Raw genomic sequence first — 26,775 nt, forward strand, 5'->3', positions numbered from 1 at the left:
TTGAATACTGTCATCCCTATTTGTAAGTTGTCATATGTCTCAAGTTTGGTCACTCGACAGAGTTCTTACATTTTTAGAAACCATGCCCTGAATTTTTAAAAACTTGATTTAACTGTTCAATTTGAATATGGATAAATATTCATTTGTAGTTATATTTTGACAAACACATTTCAATATATAATCAAAATTTTGCAACACTTAGTATACTTTTAAAAATCCTGATCAGTTTACTAATCCTTATTTATGTGTAAAAGAATTTAATCTAAATTAGGCTAGTTCTTAGAATGATAGTTTTTAAAACACCAAACCTGTTGATAGCTATTTTAGGTAACTTGTTTTAGTCCTCGCACAACTCTGACTTTCTAAGTTAGAGAAAGTTTACCTTAAGCTGTTTTCAGTTTAGTTTCTCACAAAGGTACTTAACTTGACAGCTGGAGTAGCTGAATGCTCTTGAAGAAGCAGCACTTTATGTATTCATGCATCTGAAATTTGATTTAAGCCCAAACTGATTTTTTTACAAAACTACTAACTTTCCCCTTGTATTTGGCTAGGAATTGTAAAACCCAGTCTGTAATATAGTTTGTTTTCTAGTCTGATTACATTTTCCCTTGAGGCCTTTGTATATAATAATCTTGAGTTTGTAGCCCCTGTGTAAATGCAGATGGGACCTCAGGAAAAAACTAAGCAGTCTAAACAGCAAGAGAAATGTTCTCATTACAAACCCATGTAGTAAGGATCAGTGAACTAAGTTTAGAAAACAAGTGCATCTTATTGCATGTTTAACTTCTGCATATTATCATCACCTGGTTTAGTTTAAGGTTCTGGTGTGTGTTTTACCTCTGTTGCAGAGGAGAGAGAAGGGTTATGCTTATACATTTGGACCAAAACTGTCAAAAGGTAGAGCTGCAGTCTGAGCTCAAGCAAGGATGGCTGTGACAGTTGGTGTCAGCAGTGTGCAGTAGTTACTGTTGTGTGACAAATCATCTGGAATACATTGGCAAGAGACAATATGATCTCAAGCTTTTTGTTGGTCAGGGATTCAGGTGCATCTCTTGGACCCTTCTGCTTCTGGGTTTCTCCTGGAGTTAAGTGAGATAGTAGCTCTGGAGTCCTCTCCAGAGGGTTTTTCACATCTAGGCTAGGGGAGATATCTTTGAGTATCTCCCTATTTTGGCTGAGCCTTTCCTTGAAATCTACAGTATGGTGTCTTCAGGGCAACTGGACTAACTTCAGGACTCTGGAGCCGGGTCTTTTTTATAGGACTTAGCCTTGAGAGTGATCACTTTGGTCAGCAGGTGTTCAGGGTGATCACTGTACTCTGGATCACCTGAAGTCACAAAAGTGAAATCCCCGCTTCAAAGAAAAGGAACACTGTACTGACTCCACCTCTTTCTAGGAGGAGGGTCAGTTACATTGTAAGAGCCTGTGGGATTGGATATGTGTGTGTGTGGGATTGGATATTGTGTGTGTGTGTGATTATATATATGGCCAGCCAAAGGGGGACTGTGGATTTAGGGTATGTGGTTTGCCAAACTTCACCATGAGATGGATTTCCACTGCCAGCCTTGTGGGTTTCAAGTTTTTATTTTCAAGCGAGGCAGTTGGTTTTACTTGTGGGTATTGACATAGTGTGCTGCGCTCACGCTGTCAAGAATTGCTTGCTGTTTATAGCTCAGAGACACTTCAGAGCTGTTACTGAGGTAAGACCGTTTCATCAAAACTTGATTAAAAGGCCCACTTAAACATGTGAGTTTCTATTTTATATTTTAGAATTGATTCATGCTGAAAATAAATATTCTAATAAGGAAATTTTAATAACTTTTCTCACATTTAGTTTTTTTTTCCACATTTAGTTTTAATAAAACTTCAGTTCCACAAAGTAGAACCCAGTGGAATGAGTATATATGATTACTAGTTTAATTGGATTATAAGAAAGTCTGATTTTTGCTGAATTATACTTGTGGCTCAGCTGGGAAAGAATCCGCCTGCAATGCGGGAGACTTGGGTTTAATCCCTGGGTTGGGAAGATCCCCTGGAGAAGGGAAAGGCTACCCACTCCAGTATTCTGGCCTGGAGAATTCCATGGACTGTATAGTCCATGGGGTCACAAAGAGTGGGATGTGATTGAGTGACTTTCACTTTCAGTGATAACATACAATGAAATTGAAGTTACAGTCTAACCAAATCTGTATCTTGTGAAAGTTTCATGAACTGTTTTGATACCATTTGGGGGAGTGTCCACAATATTCAAGTTTGGTGCATGGCAGTCAGTCTTCCTACTAAATTAAGAGTTACATGCTGTTCCTTTAGCATAAATTACATAATCTTCAATGTTACATGCCAACTTGGATGGGAGGGGGTTTGGGGGAGAAGGGATACATGTATGTGTGTGGCTGAGTCCCTTTGCTGTCCACCTGAAACTACCACAACATTGTTAATCTGCTATACCCCAATACAAAATAAAAAGCTTGAAGTTAAATTATGTAGTATTTTTTACACAATATTTTTGTTATTTGTAAGATAATTCACAAAATAATTGTTAAAAATCCAAGATACAACATGGATAAGAAACTGATTTCAAGCTTTGATGAATCTAGTGCCTCTCCTGAAATATCAAATGAGATATCTTAATAACTAGCTACTCCTAACAGCTCTTACCTCATGTATTATCTGTTGAATCATTTTCTCTTTTGCATGGCAGCCCTGACTTCACATCCTCAGAAGTCATAGATGTTGATCTCACCATTAATATGGTTCATGTATCTTTGGTGACTTGAATTTCCGAGAAAGCAACTAAGGTTTTCATGAGTGGTTTTTACAGACTCAAAGTGCCATGCATGCAAGTCAGGTTGGCTATAGTGAAGGGCTTCCCAGGTGGCGCTAGTGGTAAAGAACCTGCCTGCCAATGCAGGAGACAGGAGTTCAACCTCTGGGTTGGGAAGATCCCCTGAAGGAGGAAATGGCAACCCACTCCAGTATTCTTCTCTGGGAAATCCCATGGACAAAGGAGTCTGGCAGGTTACAGTCCTTGGGGTCACAGAAGAGTTGGACACAACTTAGTGAGTAAACAAGTGGAATGGAGTTGGCAGGAAGTGGAGAGAACTAAAAGGGAGATTAAATAAGAGGTACAAACTTCCAGTTACAAAATGAATCATGGATATGAAATGTAGGGTGGGGAATATAGTTAATAATACGTAATCTATTTGTATGGTGATGAGATTGGGATTTCTTATGCTAATGTAATGCTGTTTTATTTTTCAATGTGGACCATTTTTAAGTCTATTGAATTTGTTACAATATTGCTTCTGTTTCACATTTTGGTTTTTCGGCCAGAAAGGCCAGGAAGCACGTGGGATCTTAGCTCCCGGACCAGGGATCGAACCTCACCCCCTGCATTGTAAGGTGAGGTCTTAACCACTGGACCACCAGAGAAGTCACCTGTAATGCTGTTTTAAATGTTAGAACGGCCTTCTTTGCTTTGGCCACTTCTGGTCATGTCAACACCACACATGAGTTGTGCTGCTTCGGGGCAGCTTCTCTGTGAGACTTGGCAAGCCCTCTGAAGCGTATGCTGCCCCCACCTCCCAAACCCTACTCTAGTTGCCACTTCCCTACCTCATTTTAGGTGCCCTTTCCCTGTTTCCTAAAGTCATGAAGGACCCAGGAGGGCTTACATGATTCTTCTCCTGCAGCTCCCTGGTTGTTGTGACTTTTCTGTTGGTGGTTTTGCTGACTCTAAATGGATAATGCATGTTACAGCCCTGATCCTGATGGACAGTTCTCCAGAAAAGGCCCCACTTCACATACCATGCTCCTTGGCAGTCAGTGAGAGCAAGAGGGCATTCAGATCCTGCCTCATCTTGATTCCCCAGTGCTAGACTGGCGGACCATGAGTGTGTGTACATTTGTGTGTGTGTGCACATGTACATGGGCTTCCCAGATGGTGCTAGAGGTAAAGAACCCGCCTACCAATGCAGGAGGTGTAAGACACTTGGGTTTGATCCCTGGGTCAGGAAGATCCCCTGGAGGAGGGCATGGCAACCTACTCCAGTATTCTTGCCTGGAAAATCCCACAGACAGAGGAGCCTGGAGGGCTATAGTCCATAGGGTCACAAAGACTCGGACAGGACTGAAGCGACTTAGTACGCATGCATGCATGCATGTAAATACATGAGTGTGTATGTAAGGGGAATGCATAAGTTCCTTGCTATATAAAGTTGCAAACACATTTTGTATAAAGTTCTAAACATGTTTTAGCACATTTATTTTGGGAAATCAAGTGCTTAGTCCTTCAAAAATTTTTACTGTACAAAATAGAACCTACTACAAAATAATATTTACTCCAAAATTTCATTATTTCCGGCTGTCAGTCTTTTTATAACATGACAGAGGTCCTATTAAAACGCGTTATTTCAGCCTAATCTAAATTCAGTCTAATCCATATCTGAAATGTGTTTTATCTCATCTTTCATATCTTTAATCTCAGCTCGGACTGTTGTTAAGTTAGATATTTTCTCTTTTAAGAAAGCAATTTCTTTCTCTCTCTGTAGTAAGTCAGTAACCAGTCTCCCAATGCGTAGTGTTAAATCATTTATCAATGGTTCCAAGCGGGAAAAATCCTTCTTTAGATTATATACCTTTGGTTTTAGATCATTTGCAAAAGTCACTGTCTTTAGGACTTTTGCTCTGTCACTTTCTAAGCTTAAAAACCTATCTGTGTGCTTGTTGAAATCACCCTGTAGCTCAGAAAGTATCTTCTTAGCAGAGTTAATTCTTTGTGAATTTTCAGATGCTGTCTTTCGGAGCATTGCTGTTCGGTCGATGCTACTTGAAAGAAGGTCACCTATGTTTTTGACTGTATTTTTTTCTACTTTTTCTATTTTATTTTCCAGTTCTTGTACAGAATCTGTCAATGATGCTACATCAGTTACTAAACCTGACATACGTCGTATGTCTGTTTTTATCGTTGTAATCTTGAGACCGATATCTTTTGCCATGGAAGTTGTACTTTGGTCTACTTTTGCAACATCTTGAGAAACCGTTGTCAGATTGTTGTTCAGTATATCCTGCTTTTCACTTATCCTGTTGGACCAGGTTTTTACTTCATAAATTTCCTCCTGTAGATGCTTTAGATGAGTCATTATTTGAAAAGCCTTCAATTGTTCTATGATAGCTTCAGACTTCTGACACTGTAAGAAAATATAGTACCAGAATAATTAAATTGATTAAAAACTTAACAGTTAAGATACAACTTAAATTTTAGGTGTCATTTTTTTTTTTCAGGTGTCATTTTTAACTATAAAGTTACTACTCTTCTGGAAAGTGTTTGGTAAAAGATGCATTGTGTATTGCTAGTGAATAGGAAGGAAAACATTAAATTTCATGTTACTACAAATGGCATTTTCCAGTTCTTTTTGCACCTTTAGTCCTCAGTAGAGTGACAAAATGAACTCAGTGAGGGACAATGATGTTTTTTCAGTTGCTGGAGAAGGAGGAGGAAGCCACCTGCACGTACGTGTGTGTGTGTGTTAGTCGTTCATTCATGTCCGACTCTGTGACCTCATGGACTATAGCTGGCCATGCTCCTCTGTCCATGGAATTCTCCAGGCAAGAATACTGGAGTGGGTACCCATTCCCTTCTCCAGGGGATCTTCCCGACCCAGGGATCAACCCCAGGTCTCCTGCACTGCAGGCAGATTCTTTCCTGTCTGAGCCAGCTGGGAAGCCCCTCTTGCAGACGAGCGGTGGTGGATTTGAGAGGTCATGCACTGCTGGGACTTGTATAAAACAGGTAACTAGTGAGAACATACTCTGCAACACAGGGAACTCTATTTCTACACCGTGGTGACCTGTGTGGGAAGGAGTCCAAAAGGGAGGGGCATATATGAAGAAGGAAAGCGGCTGATGCATTCTGCTGCACAGTTGAAACTATCACAACTATACTATGCTTCAGTAGAAATTAATTAAAAATAAATAAATTGGGGGGATCAAACAAGACGACATGACCTCTGAAACACAAGTTTGTTTGCAGTACAACAAGTGCCAGAATGAAGGGACTTTATTGTCGAATTACTTTCATGAAAACTTTTTTGGGGTGTTGAACTAATTCCATTTAATTAGTGATCTCTGGAGAAGGCAGTGGCGACCACTCCAGTACACTTGCCTGGAAAATCCCAGGGACGGAGGAGCCTGGTAGGCTGCTGTCTATGGGGCTGCAGAGTCAGACACGACTGACGTGACTTAGCAGCAGCAGCAGTGATCTCTAAGTTCCTATAATGTTTTTCGGCATGTGAAGTCCGAGGGACGTAAAGATGAGCACAGCTTCAGCTGTGGCTTCAACTCAGTTCAGTAGTTAATAGAGATGATGGATGTGTAAACACAAAACAACAAACAAACAGTTATCTCCAGGTTCTAAAATCCCATGATTCCAAATACAAGTCATTCTCTCTCACCTTTTGGGTTTTTCAATGCCATCATCCTTCCCCACCATCCATTGAAAATTGATGTCTCTAAACTGTTTTGGTTTCACTTGGACACATTAGCTGATGACCATTTTGAACCACACAACTGCCTGGAAAAACTTCAAGTTGTTATTTTTGTTGTTGTTGTTGTGTATATGTGTTATATAGTGGTTTTGGGGAAGCTGAGTTATTTTACTGCATTTTGAATGTTTGAAGTTTTGTTGCATTGTGCTATTAGTTAATAAAGTTAAGAGGAAAAGGGGAAAATTAAAGTGCTGATTATGGTGATAAGATGGTTAAGTATCATGAACAATACAAAATTGAAAATTAAAGCACACATGCTCAAAATCCATCCATGTTGTTGTCATATACGGCAGGATATCCTCTCTTCTGGTGAAGGAATATATAAATGTATTAAAGTATCATGCTGTGCACTTTAAATTTACACAATGCTATATGTCAAATTTACTTAATTAAAAAATAAAACACACATCAGGCTTAAGTTTCAATCAGAAGATTAACTTAACGCCTGTGTGCTGTGTGCTAAACTATGAAGAAAAAAAATTAACAAATGTAAAATATATTGTCAAAGCCGTGTCCAAACAGATATACATTGTGATTACATTGAAAAAAGGAATTCCATTTATAACATTAAGAGTCAGTTGTTCAACTTTAGCACATTTAACTTTCAGCTTGTTTCCTAGGAAGGCATTGTTTTAAAGTGGAAATTGTCTATAGCTTCCTACTAAGAATCAAAACCAGCTTCATCAGCAACATTTACTGTGCTGACATGTACTAGTTTGGTCAACATTTTCTGCTTTCAAGAAGTTTCTCACTTAGTTTGGGAAAGAAAAATAATGTAAATAGATTATTTAAAATTCAGAAAAAATAAGGAATAAAAAACGAATATGCAGACTGAAATTTTTTAAAAAAAATATGCAGTTCAAAGTCAGCAAGTTTTTTCCAAAATAACTGTATTTCTTCGATATGTTTTTTTTTGAATCATCTTTCTTAAATTGCATTTGCCTGGTTCACTCAGGTAACCTGCTGGAGTTATTTTGGTAACATTAACTTAGTTCTACTTAATGCAAATAAATATTTAATATGCTTGGAATATTATTTTTATGGCAGCTTAAAAAAGGAGCAGTCATATAGTTGCAAAGAAATGACAAGCTGAAATGTGGCAGTAAAAAAGTTAATTCAAAGCCTCAATACCCCTTTCTTGCCCCATCGTATATATTTGGTTCCAAAAGATATTTTAAGATTTTTCTCAATAGGTTTATGCAGTGTTGATTAGTGGTGGGGAAGGTGGCCCAAAGGTTTTTTATTTTTTTAATCTTCATAAGAAGTTGGATTGTGAAAATGTTATAGTGGGTGTGACAGTAATGAATAGCCACAGCTAGGAAGGAAATCAAGCAGTGGTTGCAAAACCTTAAGTTTTATTTTTTAGGGGAAATTTTTACAACAAATTATATATGCTGAAAGAGATTCTCAAAGGTGAAAGGAGAGGGCTTACTTTCAGATATTTCATTCTAGGTTATCATTTATTAATATATCTATTCTAGTAGAGTAGATATAACTTAGTAGTATTGAACAATGAAGACATCTCAGAAAGGGCTAACTTTATTCTTAGAAGTATTAGATCATTAAGAAACTGCTAGTAAGCTTCTTGTTTCACTTGTCAGCTTATAAAAACAGTATATTATGAATTTCTATTGGTCTTCACTAAAATAGAAACTCAATACAGTATAGGAATAGCCTAGAAATTACTTCACGGAATTATGTTTAATTATTATTACATAACGGCTTGTTTAAGCTATTTGCCTAAGATGAACAGAAGAGTTGGAGTCTATCAGCAGCTCAAAAGATTCACCCAGTAATTTAAATATCTACTAATATTCCTATTCCTATCACATAAACAAGGTACTAAGCTAGATGCTTTCAAATTGTGGTGCTGGAGAAGACTGTTGAGAGTCCCTTGGACTACAAGGAAATCAAATCAGTCAATCCTAAAGGAAATCAACTGCAAGGAAATCAAATCAGTCAATCCTAAAGGAAATCAACACTGGAAGGACTGTGGCTGAAGCTGAAGCTCCAATACTTTGGCCACCTGATGAGAAGAACCAACTCAATGGAAAAGACCCTGATGCTGGGAAAGATTGAGGGCAGGAAGAGAAGGGGGTGACAGAGGATGAGATGGTTAGATAGCATCACTGACTCAAGGGACATCTCTAGGAGACAGTGGAGGACAGAGAAGCCTGGCCTGCTACAGTTCATTGAATTGCTGAGTTGGACGCAACTTAGCGACTGAACAAGAAGCAGCAGCTAGATGCTGCTCTGTAATGTTAAACATTGTCTTAATCTTCAAGCTAAAGCAACGTGAGTCAAGGGAATGATTTTTGGATCCAATCTGCCTTCCAAAAACTTTGCTAAAGGATTTTTGAACCATCCTAAGAGACATGGAAATTGTATTATCTCTAGAATTTAAAACCACTTAAAAGCCAGAAGGGGCTTCCCAGCTGGGTCAGACAGTAAAGAATCTGCCTGCCATGCAGGAGACCCAGGTTCGACCCCTGGGTTGGAAAGATCCCCTGGAGAAGGAAATGGTGACCCACTCCAGTATTCTTGCCTGGAGGATCCCAGGGACAGAGAAGCCTGTTGGGTTGTGGTCCATGGGTTCATAAAGTTGGACATAACTGAGTGACACTGTACACTGTAAAGCCAGAAGAGATTCTAGAAATTATTTGGTACAATTTCCTCATTTTACAAATTTAAAAACTGAGCCCCCAGACTGCCCCAAAACACACAGAGTTAGTGGCAAAGCCTAGATTAAAAGATTCCAGTATAAAGTTTTTTTCTCTTCCACTGCTTTCTCAGTCTTCCTAAACATCTATTGATTCCTTCTTACACCCAAAGCCCACATAATTTTAGGTCACAGTTAAAACTTTTGAGGGACTTATATCTAGTTTAATGGCAACATAGTAGTGGACACATTTGGCTGAATTACGGCCTTTTGAATTCTCAAGATAGTGCTACCGATAGCCGATTTCTTTTTTTCCTCCTTGGTTGAACAGCAGCAGGTACAATGGGAGGTGAGCGGCCTCTGGAGTTGGACAGACTCAGCAGCGAGATTGTAAGATTCACAATCTTGATCTGTCTCCTCATTTGTAAAAGGGGGTCTCATAGCTAGCAAGGCTGTGGTGAGAATTTGCAATAACACATGCAAAGTGCCTAGCACAATGCCTGGGACAGGGTAGGCACTCAATACGCAGAGCTGTTAGCATGATGAAGGACCGCAGGCCTCCTAGCAGTGGGGCACATAACAGGCTCCAGAAGGCTGGTTCTGTCTTCCTCTGCTTTGTAAAGCTGGGATGGAGCATTTTGACTTGTGTGAAATTAATAGTTCATAGCTGAACTGAATAGTTCATAGCTGAACTGAAACAGATGCTGGGTGAATTTGCAGAGCACACCAAATCTGTTTGGTGAATTTGGAGCATCATTAGTTTATAATGACATCATAATAATCTTTGCTCAAGATTATAGAGTCATACAAAGACCTACAATTAGATTAAAATTAAAATAATGCTATTGGGAATTCCCTGGTGGTCCAGTGGTTAGGACTCCATGTTTTCACTGCCAAGGGCACTGGTTCAATCCCTGGTCAGGAAACCAAGATTTCCCAAAAGTCACACAGAATAGCTCACCACCCCTCCCCCCACAAAAAAAAACAAACCAAAAACATTAACTTTGTATCTTACCAATTTAGTTTTCTATCAAACCATACAGGCTAATAAATCAACATTTTTCATTTTAAAATATAAAAATTCACCTTTAGTCAACAGCTTCTCATCTTAACACAAAATTTAAAGAACTATTACTACAAATACACTTTTTTTTTTTTTTGCAAACAAATAGGATTTATTAAAGAGAAGTACAAAGCTATCAGCATAGACACTGAGGGGGGTAAAGAGTTCCCCCAAATTCACTTTTTAAACTTTAAAAAAAATTAGGTGCTTGTTTTGTAAGTGATTTATATGAGATAATGAAAAAAAGTGACACAGTATTCTAGAAGAAACTGACAAAATTTATTATTAATTACAAAGATACAAAAATGTGTCTTAGAACATGGTAATCTTCCTTAAAGGAAAGACTAATAATGTAGCTTAATATTTGATACATTAGGGAACTTTCTGAAATTTCAAGTATCTGGGTTAAATAAATGAATTTAAGAAACACAGGAAGACAAATTAGGTACATTTAAATCTCTATAATTACACTTTTTAATAGGAAAATGCCTGAGAAAAGGAATATATACATGTGTACATACATGCGCACAATATTTTCTCAAGAAATATTTGCAGAAGTGTAGCTTTCATATTCCTTGTAACTGTCACTATAGAGCTCAGTGACCACCTTATTTCCATTTTATTTTCTGTAACCATCACTATGACACATATTCTAGTTAACAATAAAGATGTATCAAATCTGGTGACACACCAAAAAATAGGTAAATATATAAAACTGAAGAGTACAAGAGATCATATCTGTCCTGGCAGGATGGAGGCTGAAACAAAATAGTTTTGGCTAACTTTATAATCTATTTTATGAGTGTGAAAATAAAGAAAAACAAATACAATTTGCCAGTGCACACAGACAAGAACTTAGACATTCAGATGTCAAGAAATTTGGGGTGGGGAGGGAGGTGGGAGGGGGGATCGGGATGGGGAATACATGTAAATCCATGGCTGATTCATGTCAATGTATGGCAAAAACCACTACAATATTGTAAAGTAATTAGCCTCCAAAAAAAAAAAGAAGTCAAGAAATTTAATGTTAAGATTCCAGAAATTAATGCTATGCTCCTTAACAGTAGCACTCTTTCAGCCTTACTTTTCTGGCTGTCTACTATAAATCTTCCTAATCCCAATGTAGTATTCATTGGGAACTTTTCCAAAAATGTACAAATTTACATAATAAAACCACCTGACCACACCTATCTTTTATAACTGACTGCTTTCAAGTTCTTTGTGTTTAATTCCACCGAAATCGCATTACAAAACTGGGACTATAGTTGGTTATTGGCAAGAAGAAACAAGTAAGAACTTTACTTCTGTGTGCAAGTTGAAAGTTAACTCAATACCTTGGACACTTTTTTTTTTTGGTTTCTTTCTTTCTTTCTTGAAAGATAATTGCTTTACAGAATTTTGTTGTTTTTTGTCAAACCTCAACATGAATCAGCCATAGGTCTTGATACATCAGTTTACCAATAAAAGTCTTATGTGCTCCCCCAACCCTGTACGTTTCCGATTATCATTATTGCAAAAATCTGTCTCGACCTCCCCTTAATTTCACCTCAATATGTCCATGTTTTATTCCTTGTGACTCTATTATATAATTTTGTGTAAATTAAAATTTTGTGTGTGCTCTACAGTAGAAACTGACACGACATTGTAAAGCAACTATTCTCCAATAAAGATTAATTTAAAATAAAAAATAAAATCACTGCGTGAAACAAAATTTGGTTGGGTGGTTGGTTTGGGGACTCTAAAATAATGACATACTTTTAATTACCATAATTATCACATTATTTCTCAATATGCTGCTTTTTCCTCTTTAAAATATGCCACAGGTTTATTGGTATATTTTTATTATAAGTAAAGTAATTTATCTAGTGATCACGTACTGAGCAAACTCAAGAGTCTGTAACACAGTTAGAACCTTAAAAAAAATAAAGGTATACAAAGATGTTCCCAAAGTCCAAGCATCAAAGGATCCACACTTAATTCAAAGGGAAAGTCTTCAAAAAGAACAAGTTTACTTTTGAAAAAAAGTTCTTACAGTTATCTGTAACAGTTTAGAACCTTAACAAAAAGTAAAAATGTTTCCCAGGCTCCTCAGTTTCCAAAAAGTGCATATCAATTCATTGCAAAGCACCCCAGGCATGTTTTATTTTGGACAAAATTGTCTGGCTTCTTAGCCTGCAGTAAACTGCAACAGAAATGAAGAACTGGCAGAGGCAAACACATTACTGATCAACCTGATGGTAAGATCAGGTCAATGCAACACTTTTTCAGGTGACAGAAAAGGTATAAGGAAGAGACATTAAGATTTGAAAAAGAGCAAACTGCGGTCCTTGAGTAAGGAGACAAACACCTCTCAATAGCTCCTGGGGACATTAATATATTTGGGTCCAATATAACAGATGAAATTCATAATGATGTCCATTAACTATTAGAAAGGGGATTCCCAAGTGGTGCTAGTGGTAAAGAATCTGCCTTCTAACGAAGGAAACACAAGAGACTCAGGTTCCATCTCTGGGTCAGGAAGATTCCCTGGAATAGGAAATGGCAACCTGCTCTGGCATTCTTGCCTGGAAAATTCCATGGAAAGAGGAGCCTGGTGGGCTACGGTCCATGGGGCCGCAAAGATTTGGACGCATCTGAGAGACTGAGCAGACACACAATTATCAGAAAAACATTTAAAAATATTAAGTACATACTTCAAAAAAGCAGAGAAACATTTAAAAAATATCTCTATTTAAAATGGTTAAAATGAAAAGCTTTATTGCTTAAAAAGATAAGGTTTGATTATTTGGATAATCCATTTTTGTGATATCTCACTTACTTTCTAATAATTTAGGATGAAGTGAGGCATATGGAAATAACTCAAAAGCCTGGAGCTAATCAGCTTGTGCATAATAGTGTGGTTCATCAGAATAAATGCAGTGCATTTAGAAATCACTGTCGATTTCTTTATTTTCTAGATTATATTCTTCTGGAGTCCCCTTTTCTCTTGCGCTTGAATATACTATAAAATCATGAACTTTTCCTTTGAGAACATCCAGGTCATTCTGCATCTTTAATATGCTATTGTCATACTGAATTCCTTCGAGGGTCTTCTGCATCTCCATGATTTCAGATACTGCTTTCAGCATGTCATCTTCCATGTTAAACATCTGAAGGGTCAGGTCTTCCATTTTCTTCTCTGTCCCGATCAGATCCTGAGAGACTCTCAGAACAGAGCGAACAGCACTTTCAATTGTCGGCAAATGTGTCTTGCATTCTTCAACTTTGGGTTCGTAGCTGGAGAGTTTGTTAGTCAGGTCTTCATCTCTGGCCAACAGAGCATGCTGCTCCTCCTCTAACTTCTCCACTGCTTTTGAGTCGGAGCCAAGCTGCTCCTCTACTCGCAGAAGATCCTCTTCTTCCTGTCTCTGTATCGTTCTAATATTTCTTACTGTGCTATCCTCCAAATCTTTTAGCCTTTCAGTGAGCAATTTTATTTCCTGTTCGGCTGAGTTAATTTGGACAGTGACTTGAGAATGTATATGTTTTGATTCTGATTTGAAAACGTCTGTATTAACGTTCATTTCTTCTAGGCTTCTCTTCCAGAAATCTGTAACATTCTGGAATTTCTCGTTAAGGCTTTGCATCTTTTGGGTGAGCATCTCTTCACTGTTTTGAATGTCATGCATGATTCTTTGGAGGGTGGCTACTTCCTGCTCAAACTGGGTCACCAAAGACATGGAGGATGTAGCTTCCTGCAGGATACTTTCAGTAGAGGCAAGCTGCATTTATAACACAAAACAATTCCCAAGGCTACTTAATAACTTTTATATTAGGGAAACACACTTTAACAACAATGTGCCAAGTTCAAATTCTGAAGATGTCTAAAATATCCAAGTACATCAGAATCATGCAGACAAAAATAATTATTACTTAATAGTTTTTTAAAAAAAACTTTTAAAACACATTTAATAGATTAGGGCTATGGTATAAAAATAAAGCTGTTTCTCATCCCTTGGTATCCACCTGTGTGGGATTGGTTTCCCTGTGGATACCGAAACCCATGGATGCTCAAATGCCTCACATAAAGCGCTGTAAAATGTCACAGAGTTTGCGTGTTATAAACTTTAAATCATCTCTACTTATAATTCCTAATACAATGCAAATGATATGTCAAGAGTTGCCAGTGAATGGTGAATTCAGATTTTGTTTTCTTAAACTTTATGGATGTTTTCTTTTCAAGTATTTTTTATCCATGATTGAACACTTGGATGCGGACCCTATGGATATGGAGGGCAAACTATAAACATTGGAACTTGTAACCCTCAATATTGATTATTTGTGCACTTTCAAATATTCCAAATAATGTTAAAGAAGCCTGAAATATATCACATTTCCTTCTTTTTTAATTCCAATGTAAATCAACTTAATTGTCATTTTAAGAGTTACTTAGCTTTTTAGAAACTGATTTAGTTATAAAATTTGTTAACTTTCCTAAGTTCTATGACTCTGGAAGACTTCCTGCCTGAAAAGAAATTTGTTGACTGAGTTTTTGCAGAAAAGGTACAAGTTTTTGCAGATCTTATAGCTATCACAAAGGCAAAAAGTGAATTAAAAGATCAGTTTACAGAGACAACTCATGTCAAATAGTAACATGTTCTAAGTATCTATAAATTATGGTAAATTTTAGCAGATATCTAAAAGTATAAACATCTAAAATCTATAAATATGGTAAGCTCCTGGCATCTCCTAATATGCCCGGAAGATAGAAGGACCAGCTTGAGGACCTCTTTCTTAGTCTACCTTCACACCCAGATAACAGCCTTAGAGACTACAGGAAGGGCCTGGAAACAATCTTTAGTTTATCAAATGTCTGCAGCATTATGTTGAAGACATAGCACTGACCAGACACAGTTTTGCCCTTGCGCAGTTTAGTTTAATTGGAGAGAAAGGGAAGTTTACATGCGCTTAACAAGGAAGAGTAATGGAAGCAATTACCTAGGGTGTCCAAACCAAACTTCAATGACCAAGGAAAATATTACAGAAATAATATCTAAGACCTGCTTCTAGTTACTTCCTCTAAATCATCCTACACACTACAGCCGGATTTACAATTTTAAAAACTGCTGTGTCCATCATGTGTGTGTGTTAGTCGCTTAGTCGTGTCTGACTCTCTGTGACCCCGTGGACTGTAGCCTGCCAGGCTCTTTTGTCCATGGAATTCTCCAGGCAAGAATACTGGAGTGGGTTGCATTTCCATCTCCACATGTACATCATGGTGCAACATAAAAAAAACCTTACTACTTCCTCATACTCCTAGGAGGAAGTGCCAAATTCTATAACCCCTCTATGTGCTATTTTCCTCCCACTTTGCCTAGCTAAGTTCTTTACTTTGTTCAAGACTCAGGCCAGGCCTTAACTCCTCAGAGCAGTTCTCCTTCATGGCCCTCGCTCTGAGAGCCTGAACTTCTGTAGCACCTATTGTATTACATATTTACCACTTATTTGGCACTTAGCACATACAATTCAAGAATTCTTGAGTGTTCAGTCTATACCAGACTTGAGCTAGACACTGAATATAAAAATATAGATAAAGTACAGGCCTTGACTTCACAATCTGATAGGGGAGATAGTGTTTTGGATCTTCTATGGCATGTATTCTGGATCCCTAATAAGATGTACTGAGTGGACTCTGTTTCACGAATAGGAACTAAGGGTACAGAGAAAAAAGACAGCGTTAGCCCTAAGAAGCAGTGAAGGAGACAAACGAATTAACAACAACAATGAAAATCACAGTAGATGATAATTTGTGTCATGCCAGAATTAGCACAGAGAGAAGGCATGCTTAGAGGAGAAATTAGAAGTCTGGAGGCAATGAGGAGGTTCAGACTCTCAATCTGACACTAACAGGCTGATAAATTAAACAGGTGAAGCTATGAAAGTTTCTAAATTCCTTAAAGGAAGAGACCATGTCTTATGCCTTTTTGTAGTGCTCATATCTCAGGGTATATGATGTTTAGGAGGAAAAACATCCAGGAAACCTCCTGGGTCTACCCCAGTCAGGACCTGAAGCAGTTCTAGGTGATACTGGGAACAATGCATAAACAGTGTCATTCTGAAACTGTTTAAATATAATTTTTTAATGTACACATGTAGCCATAATGCAAGTTCCTTTAAAAAGCAGTTTTGAGAAATACTTGTACATTGGTAACAGTATTATGTTTAGTTGCATTTTTAGCAGCACTTTGAAGAGACAAGCTTATCTTCATCCAAGGTAATTTCTTGTTTGGGCTTCCCAGGTAGAGTTAGTGGTAAAGAACCCTGCCTGCCAATGCAGGAGACATAAGAGATGCTGTTTCAGTCTATGTGTCAGGAAGTTCACACAGAGGAGGACATGGCAACCCACTCCAGTATTCTTGCCTAGAGAATCCCATGGACAGGGGAGCCTGGCGGGCTACAGTCAATAGGGTCACAAAGAGCTGGACGTGACTGAAGCGACTTTGTACCCAGGCAAGATAATTCCCTGTTGAGGCTGTTCACCAGAGCATCACTATAACCTAGAGGCAGTATAACCCAGGAGACCCCGGGGACAAGAGCAACTTTTCAGGACAATAAAGGTCTCAAGATTTAATCTGCAATTAATGAGTGACTGGGGCTCACTCAGGCATGTCTGACTCTGCGACCCTATGAACTGTAGCCCACCAGGCGCCTCTGTCCGTGGGATTTTCCTGGCAAGAATACTGGAGTGTGTTGCAACGTTTCCTGTATCGCAGGCAGATTCCTTACCGCTGAGCCACCGGGGAAGTCCTGGAACACCACAATAGTTAGCATTTATGGGCTGTGAATATATTTTAATAGTTTTTCATTTTTTAAAAAAAGTTAAATTCTTAAATTTATTACTGCTTGAAAGTTTTCAGAGTTTGCATATATATTGTATCTCATTTGATTTTAATAAAAGTTTTGTTACTCTCATTTAACAAGTGATGAAACAGAGGCCAAGAGAAGTTAAAGTGATTTTTCCCAGGTCACACAGTTTTGTGAGAGCCCAAGTCTGTTTTCCCTCCTATTGTATTAAGCTGGCCTTTAAGGGCCTGCTTTGTAAAGAGGCAGCTATTGTTAAATTACTCGTAGGGCAGATTGGGAGAGAAAGAGCTATGTGAAGATGGAATATTTCTTGAATCCTAGGATGATATTTTAAATATCTGCTTCAAAAGCAGTTATTCATTTACTTTTAGTTGAAGTATAGCTGATTTATAATTTTATATTAGTTGCACATGTACAACATAGTGATTCAATATTTTTATAGATTATACTCCATTTGAAGTTATTACAAACTAATGACTATATTTCCCTGTGCTGTGAAATACATTCTTGTTGCTTGCAAAATCTTTTTAATTGCTGCCAAATTTTTTCATTTAAAAAGGAAATCTTTGGGACTTCCCTGGCAGTTAAGACTCTGAGCTTCCACTGCGGAGAGCAAGGGTTCAACCCTTGGTCAGTAAATGAAGATCTTGCATGTTATGTGACATGGCTGAAAAAAAAGGAAATCTTTCTTCAATAGCATTTAAGTACATGAAATTTCTATTTCCTGGAATTTTTCTATCATGTTTGCTCTGATTAGAGGGCCCTAGATAACTATAATCAGATTTTATCTTGAGCCCTAGGTCAAAATACAAACTCATGCAACACCTTCCCAGAGACCCCTAAAGCAGGCTCCATGCAATTCACCGGCATGTGTGAGGGATAATTTTCATCCAGGATTCTTTTCTTCTGGGGGATTTTAGGCTCATTCTATGCATCAGGCTGCAGGAACTTAGGCCATCTATTTAATTTCTATTTTTGCAACATCCTTGCTTACCCTGGTGCTAAACATAAGGCCTTTTCTACCTTATGACAGGAGTAAAGGTTTAGTGAATGAATAAATGAAAAAAACCAGCCACAATGCCCAATGATAGCTTGGTTCCTGGTAGCCAGACAAGGCCCACCTGATGCCTTCCTGGTTGCACCTGACCCTCTTTTGAGACAAGTAGACAGCTAAAAAATTTTTATGTGTCTCACATTTCTAAAAATCACAGTAATAATGCATTTACAGCTTGAAGAAATACAACATAGATTTGGATTTGAATTTTCATTTGGCTATAATCAATATTTATTTTAGGTTTGTTGCTGTTTAGTCACTAAGCTGTGTCCGACTCTTTTGTGACCTCATGAACTGTAGCCCGCCAGGCTCCTCTGTCCATGGCCTCTCCCAGGCAAGAATACTGAACAATTCCTACTCCACGGAACCTTCCTGACCCAGAGATAGAACCCGAGTCTCCTGAATTACAGGCAGACTCTTTACCATCTGAGCCACTGGGGAAGCCCCTTATTTTAGGTTAGTCATTCTTATATGCATATGAATATGTATATACTTGCCAAGTAGAAATAAAACAAAAACCGGTGGATCTTTGCCCAACAAGAGTTACTATTCTAAGTTTATACCTAAAAATCAATTATATTTTCAGCGCCTTAGATACTTGATATTTAAATAGAAAGTTGAGGTCACATCAATATAAGATTGGTCCTTTTAAACAATAACATTTGTTATATATTAAGAAAAGTCTTGTCCTTTCAAAATGTAATCTAAGGTTAGCTTAGACTGAAGGAAGAATGTGAAGAAGTAGGAAAAACAGCAACAGTTAAAGTACTAATGGTCTAAAAGGCAGGAAAAAAGAATTTATGAACTGGGGTAGAAGGGTGGCAATGGGGAAGAAAAATGGTAAAATCTCTCCAAATATGTCAATTAATAATTACCTTTTCTGAAATTAAACTGACTTTACTTTGAAGCCCTTGGAATTCACTGGTTTCCATCTTCAGTAACTGGTATTGGTTTTCCACCTTTGCAAACTTTTCTGACTGTTGAAATACAAACCTAGAAAAGGTGAAAAAAAAGTCATTACTTTCTAATTCATACCCACTAAAGTCTGAATGTTAACGCAGTATTTTTGCCCACTTCTGGTAAGGACAACATAAATTCTGGTATAGGTAGTTTATTTCAACAAACATGAGTTTAAAAAACAAACAAACATGAGTTTAGTTTATTTCAGCAAACATTGGGAAAGCTTAATGTGTAGTTGGGTACTGGTTTAAGGCAAATAAGAGTGAAACACTGCCCTTATTCAAGTTTACAGCTCAGTAAGTGGGATGTGGTAACATCTGTAATAGAAATTACATGCAAGAAACATTTGGAAGAAAGAAGTAATGAATTATTTAGAGTGAGATATGTGATCTCTCCTATTTTTTCAAGGTGATATTTGAGTAATATCTAGAAAATAAGTGTGTTACACTGAGATGTAGGACAAGCAAAAGTTATCTAAGTTAAAAAAGCTTTTAAAAATAAAACTGTAGGAGAAGAGAAAAAAGCAGTGGAGTGGAAGAGAGAGGTGATGATTATTAGAAGTAAAAAAATATCAGGAGTCAAAACTGAAAATAGAAATCATTGTCCATGTGACAATAGAACACATATGCTTTTCAAGGTGTGTAATATGTACAGTTGATTATACTCTAAATGATGAGCTGCATAAGTGTCCTTTAGATGCCAGTCTAAAATTGGAATGTATTCTCCATCTGGTAAAGGGTAGAAGCACAAAAAAATTATCCCAAACTTAAAAACAACAAATAAACTTTTGTTTGTAAGGACTTGAAATGACCAGGCACAAAAGGAATGTTTTGGATCTAGCACCATTTGCGTTAAGCTATTTTGACTCAATTCTTTGGGCCCAGAAAAAGTAGCCGCTGAAATTGTGTATTTATTGTTATCAAATCACCAACTCGATGGACATGAGTCTGAGCAAGCTCCAGGAGTTGGGGATGGACAGGGAAACCTGGCATGCTGCAGTCCATGGGGTCGCAAAGAGTCAGGCACGACTCTGACCGGAACTGAGTCATCAAAAAGCAGTGGCACAGGGAAGTCCCTACTGGTCCGGTAGTTAGGACTCGGCGCTCTACTGCCGAGGGCCTGGGTTCAATCCCTGGTCGGGGAAGTGAGATCTCGAAAGCGGCAGACCCTGTGGTGTGGCAAAATAAAAAAGCAGAGGAGCAAGACCATAGGAACCGGAAGTGACGTGACTGTCGCGCAGTCATGTCCAACTCCTGTGACCCAGGCCAGAATACTGCAGTGAGTGGCTGTTCTTCTCTCTGGGGAATCTTCCCAACCCAGGGATCGAACCCAGGCGCCCCACATCGCACGCAGATTCTTTACCAGATGGGCCACAAGTGAAGGCCGGTAGGAACTGGAGGAGTGACTTAATCAGCGTATGCGGGCCAGCGGTTCAAAACCTTCACTGCACACTGGAGTCACCTGGCAGCTTTAAAAATGTGTAATGTCTAGGTCCTACCACAGAAATTCAGACTTAGTTGATTTGGGATGTGACTATGACATAAATTTTCAAACCTCCCAGCCAAGTTGAGAACGACTAATTGACAGTATTGTAAAAAGAGTGGAAGACAGAGTGAAAGACAAACATTTAAAGATTCCAAACCTCAGTGGAGAGGTGAAAGGCTTCTGAGCTCTGTGAGTCAAACTCATAGTCATCAATAGGCTGTTACTTAAAACTGTACAAAACTAAAATGGACTTTTTGTGTTTTTAAACAAATTTTTACAATGTTGGATGAAGTAAATTTCTTTTGATAACGGCTAATATTTATCTTTATTTTTTTGGCCTCCAAAATCACTGCAGATGGTGATTGCAGCTATGAAATTAAAAGACGCTTACTCCTTGGAAGGAAAGTTATGACCAACCTAGATAGCATATTAAAAAGCAGAGATGTTACTTTGTCAACAAAGGTCCGTCTGGTCAAGGCTATGGTTTTTCCAGTGGTCATGTATGGATGTGAGAGCTGGACTGTGAAGAAAGCTGAGCACTGAAGAATTGATGCTTTTGAACTGTGGTGTTGGAGAAGACTCTTGAGGATCCCTCAGACTGCGAGGAGATCCAACTAGTCCATCCTAAAGGAGATCAGTCCTGGGTGTTCATTGGAAGGACTGATGCTGAAGCTGAAACTCCACCTGGCCACCTCATGCGAAGAGTTGACTCATTGGAAAAGACCCTGATGCTGGGAGGGATTGGGGGCAGGAGGAGAAGGGGACGACAGAGGATGAGATGGCTGGATGGCATCACCGACTCGATGGACATGAGTTTGAGTAAACTCCGGGAGTCGGTGATGGACAGGGAGGCCTGGCGTGCTGTGATTCATGGGGTCGCAAAGAGTCAGACACAACTGAGCGACTGAACTGAACTGAATATTTATCCTATGAGATAAATGATTTAAGTAAGCAAGCCCAGGTTGCATAATTAGTACAGATTGACTTCTTCTGTGTGTTAATATGAACTTTTAAACAAAACTTCTAGTTGTTAGAAAACACTATTATCCTAATTTCAAAGAAAGATGTGTCAAAAACTCTTTTCTGATTGGCTATTTCATTCTTGGCTTTTAAGAGACCAGTAGACAGAGAGGAAGAAGAAAGACCACTCTAAAGAAATGCCTAATTTCAGGAATTGGTTTTATCATCCATTACTCCACAGTGTTAACGCATGGATTTCTTCTATAGACCAGTGTGTTCATTTAGAATAACATCATTATTATACAGGGAACTTTTTGTGAAGGTTGAACCATTAAAATTCATTACAGGACTTCTCACTTTATTTAATCTTTTTAATGCTGTCTCTGCATGTCTCAAAATCTCAAATATTAAGCAAAAACTTGAAGAAAACTGTATTATATGAGTGATCATTTCTGATGATAATTTGCAGTTTTTTTCATAGTTAGCATCTCACCAAAATGGAAAAAAAATTCACCATTTCTACATATGAATAGTGCATATAAGAAAAAACAGGTATAAAGTTTATTTAGTGTGTAATGAAAATAATCAACAGTGGTCTGTATGATGGTGAGTTAAAATACATTTGTTTTGTTTTGTGGCCACACCCCATGGCATGAGGGACCTTAGTTCCCCAACCAGGGATGAACCTGAGCCCCCTGCAGTGGAAGCTCAAAATCCTAACCACTGGACCACCAGGGAATTCCCAGTTTATTTTTCACTTAGAAGTGCCAGACACTATTCTAAGAGCTTTATAAACATTAACTCATTTAACATTAAGGATGAGGATGAAGCCATTTTCTAGAAGCCAAAAATGTACACCGAGAGAAGGTGGTTTTAATTCTGAAACAGTAATTTTTGAAACTGGCATCCGGATTAGTGCTGAAGGTGCTTTGTTTCATTTTAGGGATTTTCAAACAGAAGCAGTTCAAAACCTCCTTACTCCCATCTTCTTTCCCTTAGATAAGACAACAGTTAGGGTCTGCTAAGGGCTAGGAGAAGAAAGAAAATGATTATAAACAATTCTAGGCTAGGGATTTCTATTTCTAGGATCTTGGCCTGTTTGTGGATTAATATTAAAGGTGGACAGCATATCCTACTGGTTGAATGTGAAGCTGGGCAACTTTGGCTCTGCCATCTGCTAGCTGTACAACCACCCCGGGCAAGTTATCTAACTTACCTTTGCTAGTTTCCTCATCTGTAAAGTGGGGATTAGGGTGTTGTAGAGATTAAATAGGTTTATATTTATAAAGTTCTTACAGTTCCTGGAACATAAAACATCAACTATTCTCTTTAAGTACCTCTTTAAGTACTTTTTTTTTTAAGTACCTTTTTCTTTTGAATTGCTTTGTGCACCTGCATTTCCCATTTTCAGACAAGCCTACAGTGGTAAAATAGATCAGGTCTCCCTTCTACTTACACTTGATATCATTAGAAGCTCCAGGTCTGTTTGAACCAGCCTTGGGTTTACAGCCAACAAAGGACGGAATGAATGGATGAGATCCACTAAAAGGAAAAGAAGCACTCTCTTACCCCATGTTTTGCGGCCTCTTTTCACTATCATAGTTAAAGATTTTAAAGGTATGGATATAGAGGAAAAGGCCCTAGATGAACTGGTTACCTTAGTGTAGGCCTTAACAAAAAGAATCTTTCTGACTCCTTCACAATCCATTGCAGTTTACAGAGGTCTCATATAGACTCAGGGCCTTTAGGAATAAACCATGCATTTCCTTGTGTTGGAAGACAGCTGATTGAGGATTTATATATACAGGATTTTCTCTGGCTCTGTTTCAATTAGTAATAAGAAAGAGGCAACCCCAAAGAAGCTATTATCATGAACCCTCTGAAAGAATGGGAGTTCCAGGACCACTACTAGGGTCAGGACCCATTTAGCCGTGTTACATACCACAACTTCACTTTTAACATAATACTGAAAGTTCAGGAAAACAATGACCATATTCCATTAAAAAAAAAACAAACAATTAAAGGATACCTCTGTCTTTTAAACTCTGCTAATGACAACAAAAGCTGAAAAATGGAGTTAGCCAAGATTTTGCTGTATAAATGATTTATCAAGTTGTATTAGTTGATAGAGGAAAAAAAGTCCTGAATTATCTGACTGTTGAAAGAGCTTTTGACTTTTGATACATAATTATCACAAATGCTATGGCAAACTTTTATAAAAGCAATTAGAGAATCTGTTTAAATTTTCAGAAGAAACCTAAAATTTTACAATGGAACTTCTAGTTGACTAAATTTCTGTGTAATAAGAAGCTTGTAAGACTTTGTGTTTTGTTTAGTAACTTCATAACCTTTAAAAACTTTCTGAAAGCATAATGTCTTCAATACTCTTATCTGGAAAATATCCTTAAAGAATTTATAAATGAGGCATGCAAACCAACACTCAGGCCCTACAGTCCCGAGCAACCCTTATCTCCATCTTATTGTTAAGCTGACAGCACTTCATTTAACTGAAAAATGTTTAAGTACCACCATTTTATTACGGATTGTCTCTGCTTATTTTCCGAACAAGGATCCAAAGACTAAAGGTTTGAAGATACTGAAATGGTGATGCCTTGAAATCCTCCATGGACAGTGCAGGGGTTCAAAACTCTGCCCTAACTTAGACTCACTCCTAAGCTGTATTTAGGCAAACATACTCAACTTTGTATTTAAAAAACTAGGACAGTGTCAGTACAGTATGCGTTCTCAACAGAATGATCTCTAGGTGCTAATCCTAGTGGTAAAAATGTCAGTGGCTTAGTTATAATTCCAGTGTGCTTTTTAGTATTTTCAGAATTCTAAATATTTTTTAATGTAGAAAATTCTTCCTAATGACTTAATAATTTGTTATTCCCAAATTTATCACGAATAGCTATTTGCTATAGTGACTGAATTTATACTTCAACTCTTGTGGCAAAAGATTTCACCAGAGCAATAACAATCATTGAATCTGCCCATTTTAGAAATAATCTTTGAGCATTGTTTTATTATGTTGCAAAGACACAGTTCAAATAAAATCTTCCTACTTGAATAGAACTTGTTTATTGTAGGCACTAACAGTAAATTCCTAAGCTGAAGTGTCTGCTTTTCAACAGCTTTTTCCTATTAGTGTGCCTTCCCAGGATAGTAACTAAATTATTGAAAAGCTGAACATTTTCTGAAGTATTTTATCTCATATGAATATGAATCTCTGGATAGTTAATAAGAATTAATAAATTCAGTAACTAAAACCAGTTGTATTAGGTTCCAGAAAGAAGCAACCTATATATTTTAGCCTACTAAGTTCTAGTTCTGAGCAACTTTGCCAGCACAGTTTTTGATTTACCCAAAGAAACTCATGCATTTTAAGGCATAAAACCAGTTTATTTAAAATAGTAAATTCTGTACATTTAAGATAAAAATATTTGATAAATAGACTATATTAGTAAGATAACAGTTTATCTCTTTGAAGAGAATATTTAATAATCAACATTTCACTTTATTGTATTAGTAACATACTTTATTGACTTTGACTCACGATGAGTGATCAGTATACTTCAAAATTTACTAGCATCAAAAATAATCTAGACGAGAAAACGTCTGGGGTCACTTCTAGAATCCAATTACTCTTGAATACGAGTAACTATCTTCTAGATACTTCAAAAATCGGTGAAAAATGGAGGGAAACTCTAAAGCATCAGTCCCGTTATTAAAGTGAAAGAGGTTAACCCTAAAGGATATGGTTGAGAAAAAGAAGTTGGTTGTAAGGTTATTTTTTAATATTCATTTTTCTTATGACATCATTATATCCCTATTTGCTTGGCTTAAAAACTATACATATGTACTCTCGGTGAACACAAGTTCTGTGCTTCTGTAGCTTTCCAATACTATAAAATTCAATCTGTAACTTCGGCATAGATTTTGAACGCATGCACACTGATTCAAATATGAGCACTCCTCCAAAACTTGATATTATCATGAACGTTGGTTCTTTAAGATGAAAATGAATTTTTTTTCAAGTTGTAAACGTTGCCACAAGGCATTGATGGGGTGGGGCAAATTTGTCCCAATGCACAGCGGACAGGAAGTAACGGGTTATAAAAACGGGAACGCTTCAGTCGTGAAGAACGCGCGCTTAATGGAAGTTTGGCCGAATGTACGTTGCTTAATGGTGAAAGTGAAATGAAAGTGTTAGTCACTCAGTTGTGTCCGACTCTTTGGGACCCCACGGACTGTAGCCCACCAGGTTCCTCTGTCCATGGGATACTCCAGGCAAGAATATTGGAGTGGGCTGCCATTTCTTTCTCCAGGGGATCTTCCCAACCCAGGTCTCCAGCACCTACTGGCAGATTCTTTACCATCTGAATCACCAGGGAAGCCTCTTAATGGCTGCCTCATTCCCAAATATTAGCCTCAACTCCAGTTGGGCGATCAGGCACGCAGGCAGTACAAGAAATGAGCGAAAGGGAAAATAAAAGCTGGGTCGTCCCTTCTTTGGGGTTGATGCAGAGAAATAGAAGCAGCAAGTTTGGGAGCTGGTGGTCAGCAGGATGCCGAGCAGTGCGGGGCTGGGGCAGAGGCGGAAGCCCAAGCAGAGGGCGAGCACGGGAGGCCAGACACGGCCCAACGGCCTCAGACACTTACCAAGCCAGGCCCAGGCACGTCCCCAGAGACAGCAGGCTCACGCCGGTACGGGGGTCGGCCCAGCCCCTGCCTCCACCACCCCGAGCCTCGGGGCTCTTCCCGCCCTCGCTCCGCTTCCCAGGCTCCGCCGGGGCTCCCTTCGTCCCCGACTTCTTCCGGCTCTTCACCTCGGACATGTCTGGAGGTCCCGAGGACAAATAGAGGGACGCCTCTACAACCTTGGGTAGCGGGACGTGGCCGCCTTAGCCTCTGCGAGACAGCTCGGCGCTGACAGCGCCCCCTTTTAGACTTGGCACCGCCCAGAAGCCAGCCCCCTTCCCCTCCCTCCCGGCCATCAACTCGCTGCTCCACAGCGTCTCCCAGCCACCCGCTTTCGAGTCCCTCCAGGTGGGGCAGGGGGCAACCCTACGTCGCCAAACCTCTGCTTTACGAATGCAAGCCCGAGGATACCGAGGCTCCCGGGCGCGTAGTGGCCGTCAGGACGCCAGGGGGCGGGGCGGGGCGGGGCGGGGCGAGCGAGGCGGGGCCGCGCGCGCCACGTCGA

General features: G+C 38.6%; 1 protein-coding gene across 2 annotated transcripts; it reads right to left on the bottom strand.

Annotated features, from left to right (window-relative positions):
* Positions 1 to 4,247: 4,247 nt before the first annotated feature.
* Positions 4,248 to 26,703, bottom strand: LOC122423054 (IKBKB interacting protein). Of its 2 annotated transcripts, none has more exons than XM_043439803.1 (3): positions 26,232 to 26,703; positions 19,040 to 19,157; positions 4,248 to 5,189 (listed from the first exon to the last, which is right to left on the bottom strand). In XM_043439803.1, exons 1-3 carry the CDS (start codon positions 26,405 to 26,407, stop codon positions 4,434 to 4,436), a joined length of 1,050 nt encoding a protein of 349 aa, XP_043295738.1. In that variant the 5' UTR covers positions 26,408 to 26,703; the 3' UTR covers positions 4,248 to 4,433. The 2 variants fall into 2 exon arrangements, with proteins under 2 accessions (XP_043295738.1, XP_043295736.1); XM_043439801.1 differs by lacking the exon at positions 4,248 to 5,189 and adding an exon at positions 12,998 to 14,028.
* Between the last annotated feature and the right edge of the window lie 72 nt (positions 26,704 to 26,775).

The sequence above is a fragment of the Cervus canadensis genome, chromosome 21, assembly GCF_019320065.1.
Source record: "Cervus canadensis isolate Bull #8, Minnesota chromosome 21, ASM1932006v1, whole genome shotgun sequence".
Classification (NCBI taxonomy): domain Eukaryota; kingdom Metazoa; phylum Chordata; class Mammalia; order Artiodactyla; family Cervidae; genus Cervus; species Cervus canadensis.

Bases quoted from the DNA above. Each gene is read 5' to 3' on its own strand.
- LOC122423054 (XM_043439801.1), bottom strand. From the start codon at position 26,407: ATGTCCGAGGTGAAGAGCCGGAAGAAGTCGGGGACGAAGGGAGCCCCG. The intron at 19,158-26,231 runs GTAAGTGTCTGA...CACCTTTTCTAG, and splicing joins ACGTGCCTGGGCCTGGCTTG to GTTTGTATTTCAACAGTCAG. The intron at 14,029-19,039 runs GTAATTATTAAT...TTATAAATGCAG, and splicing joins TCAGTTTAATTTCAGAAAAG to CTTGCCTCTACTGAAAGTAT.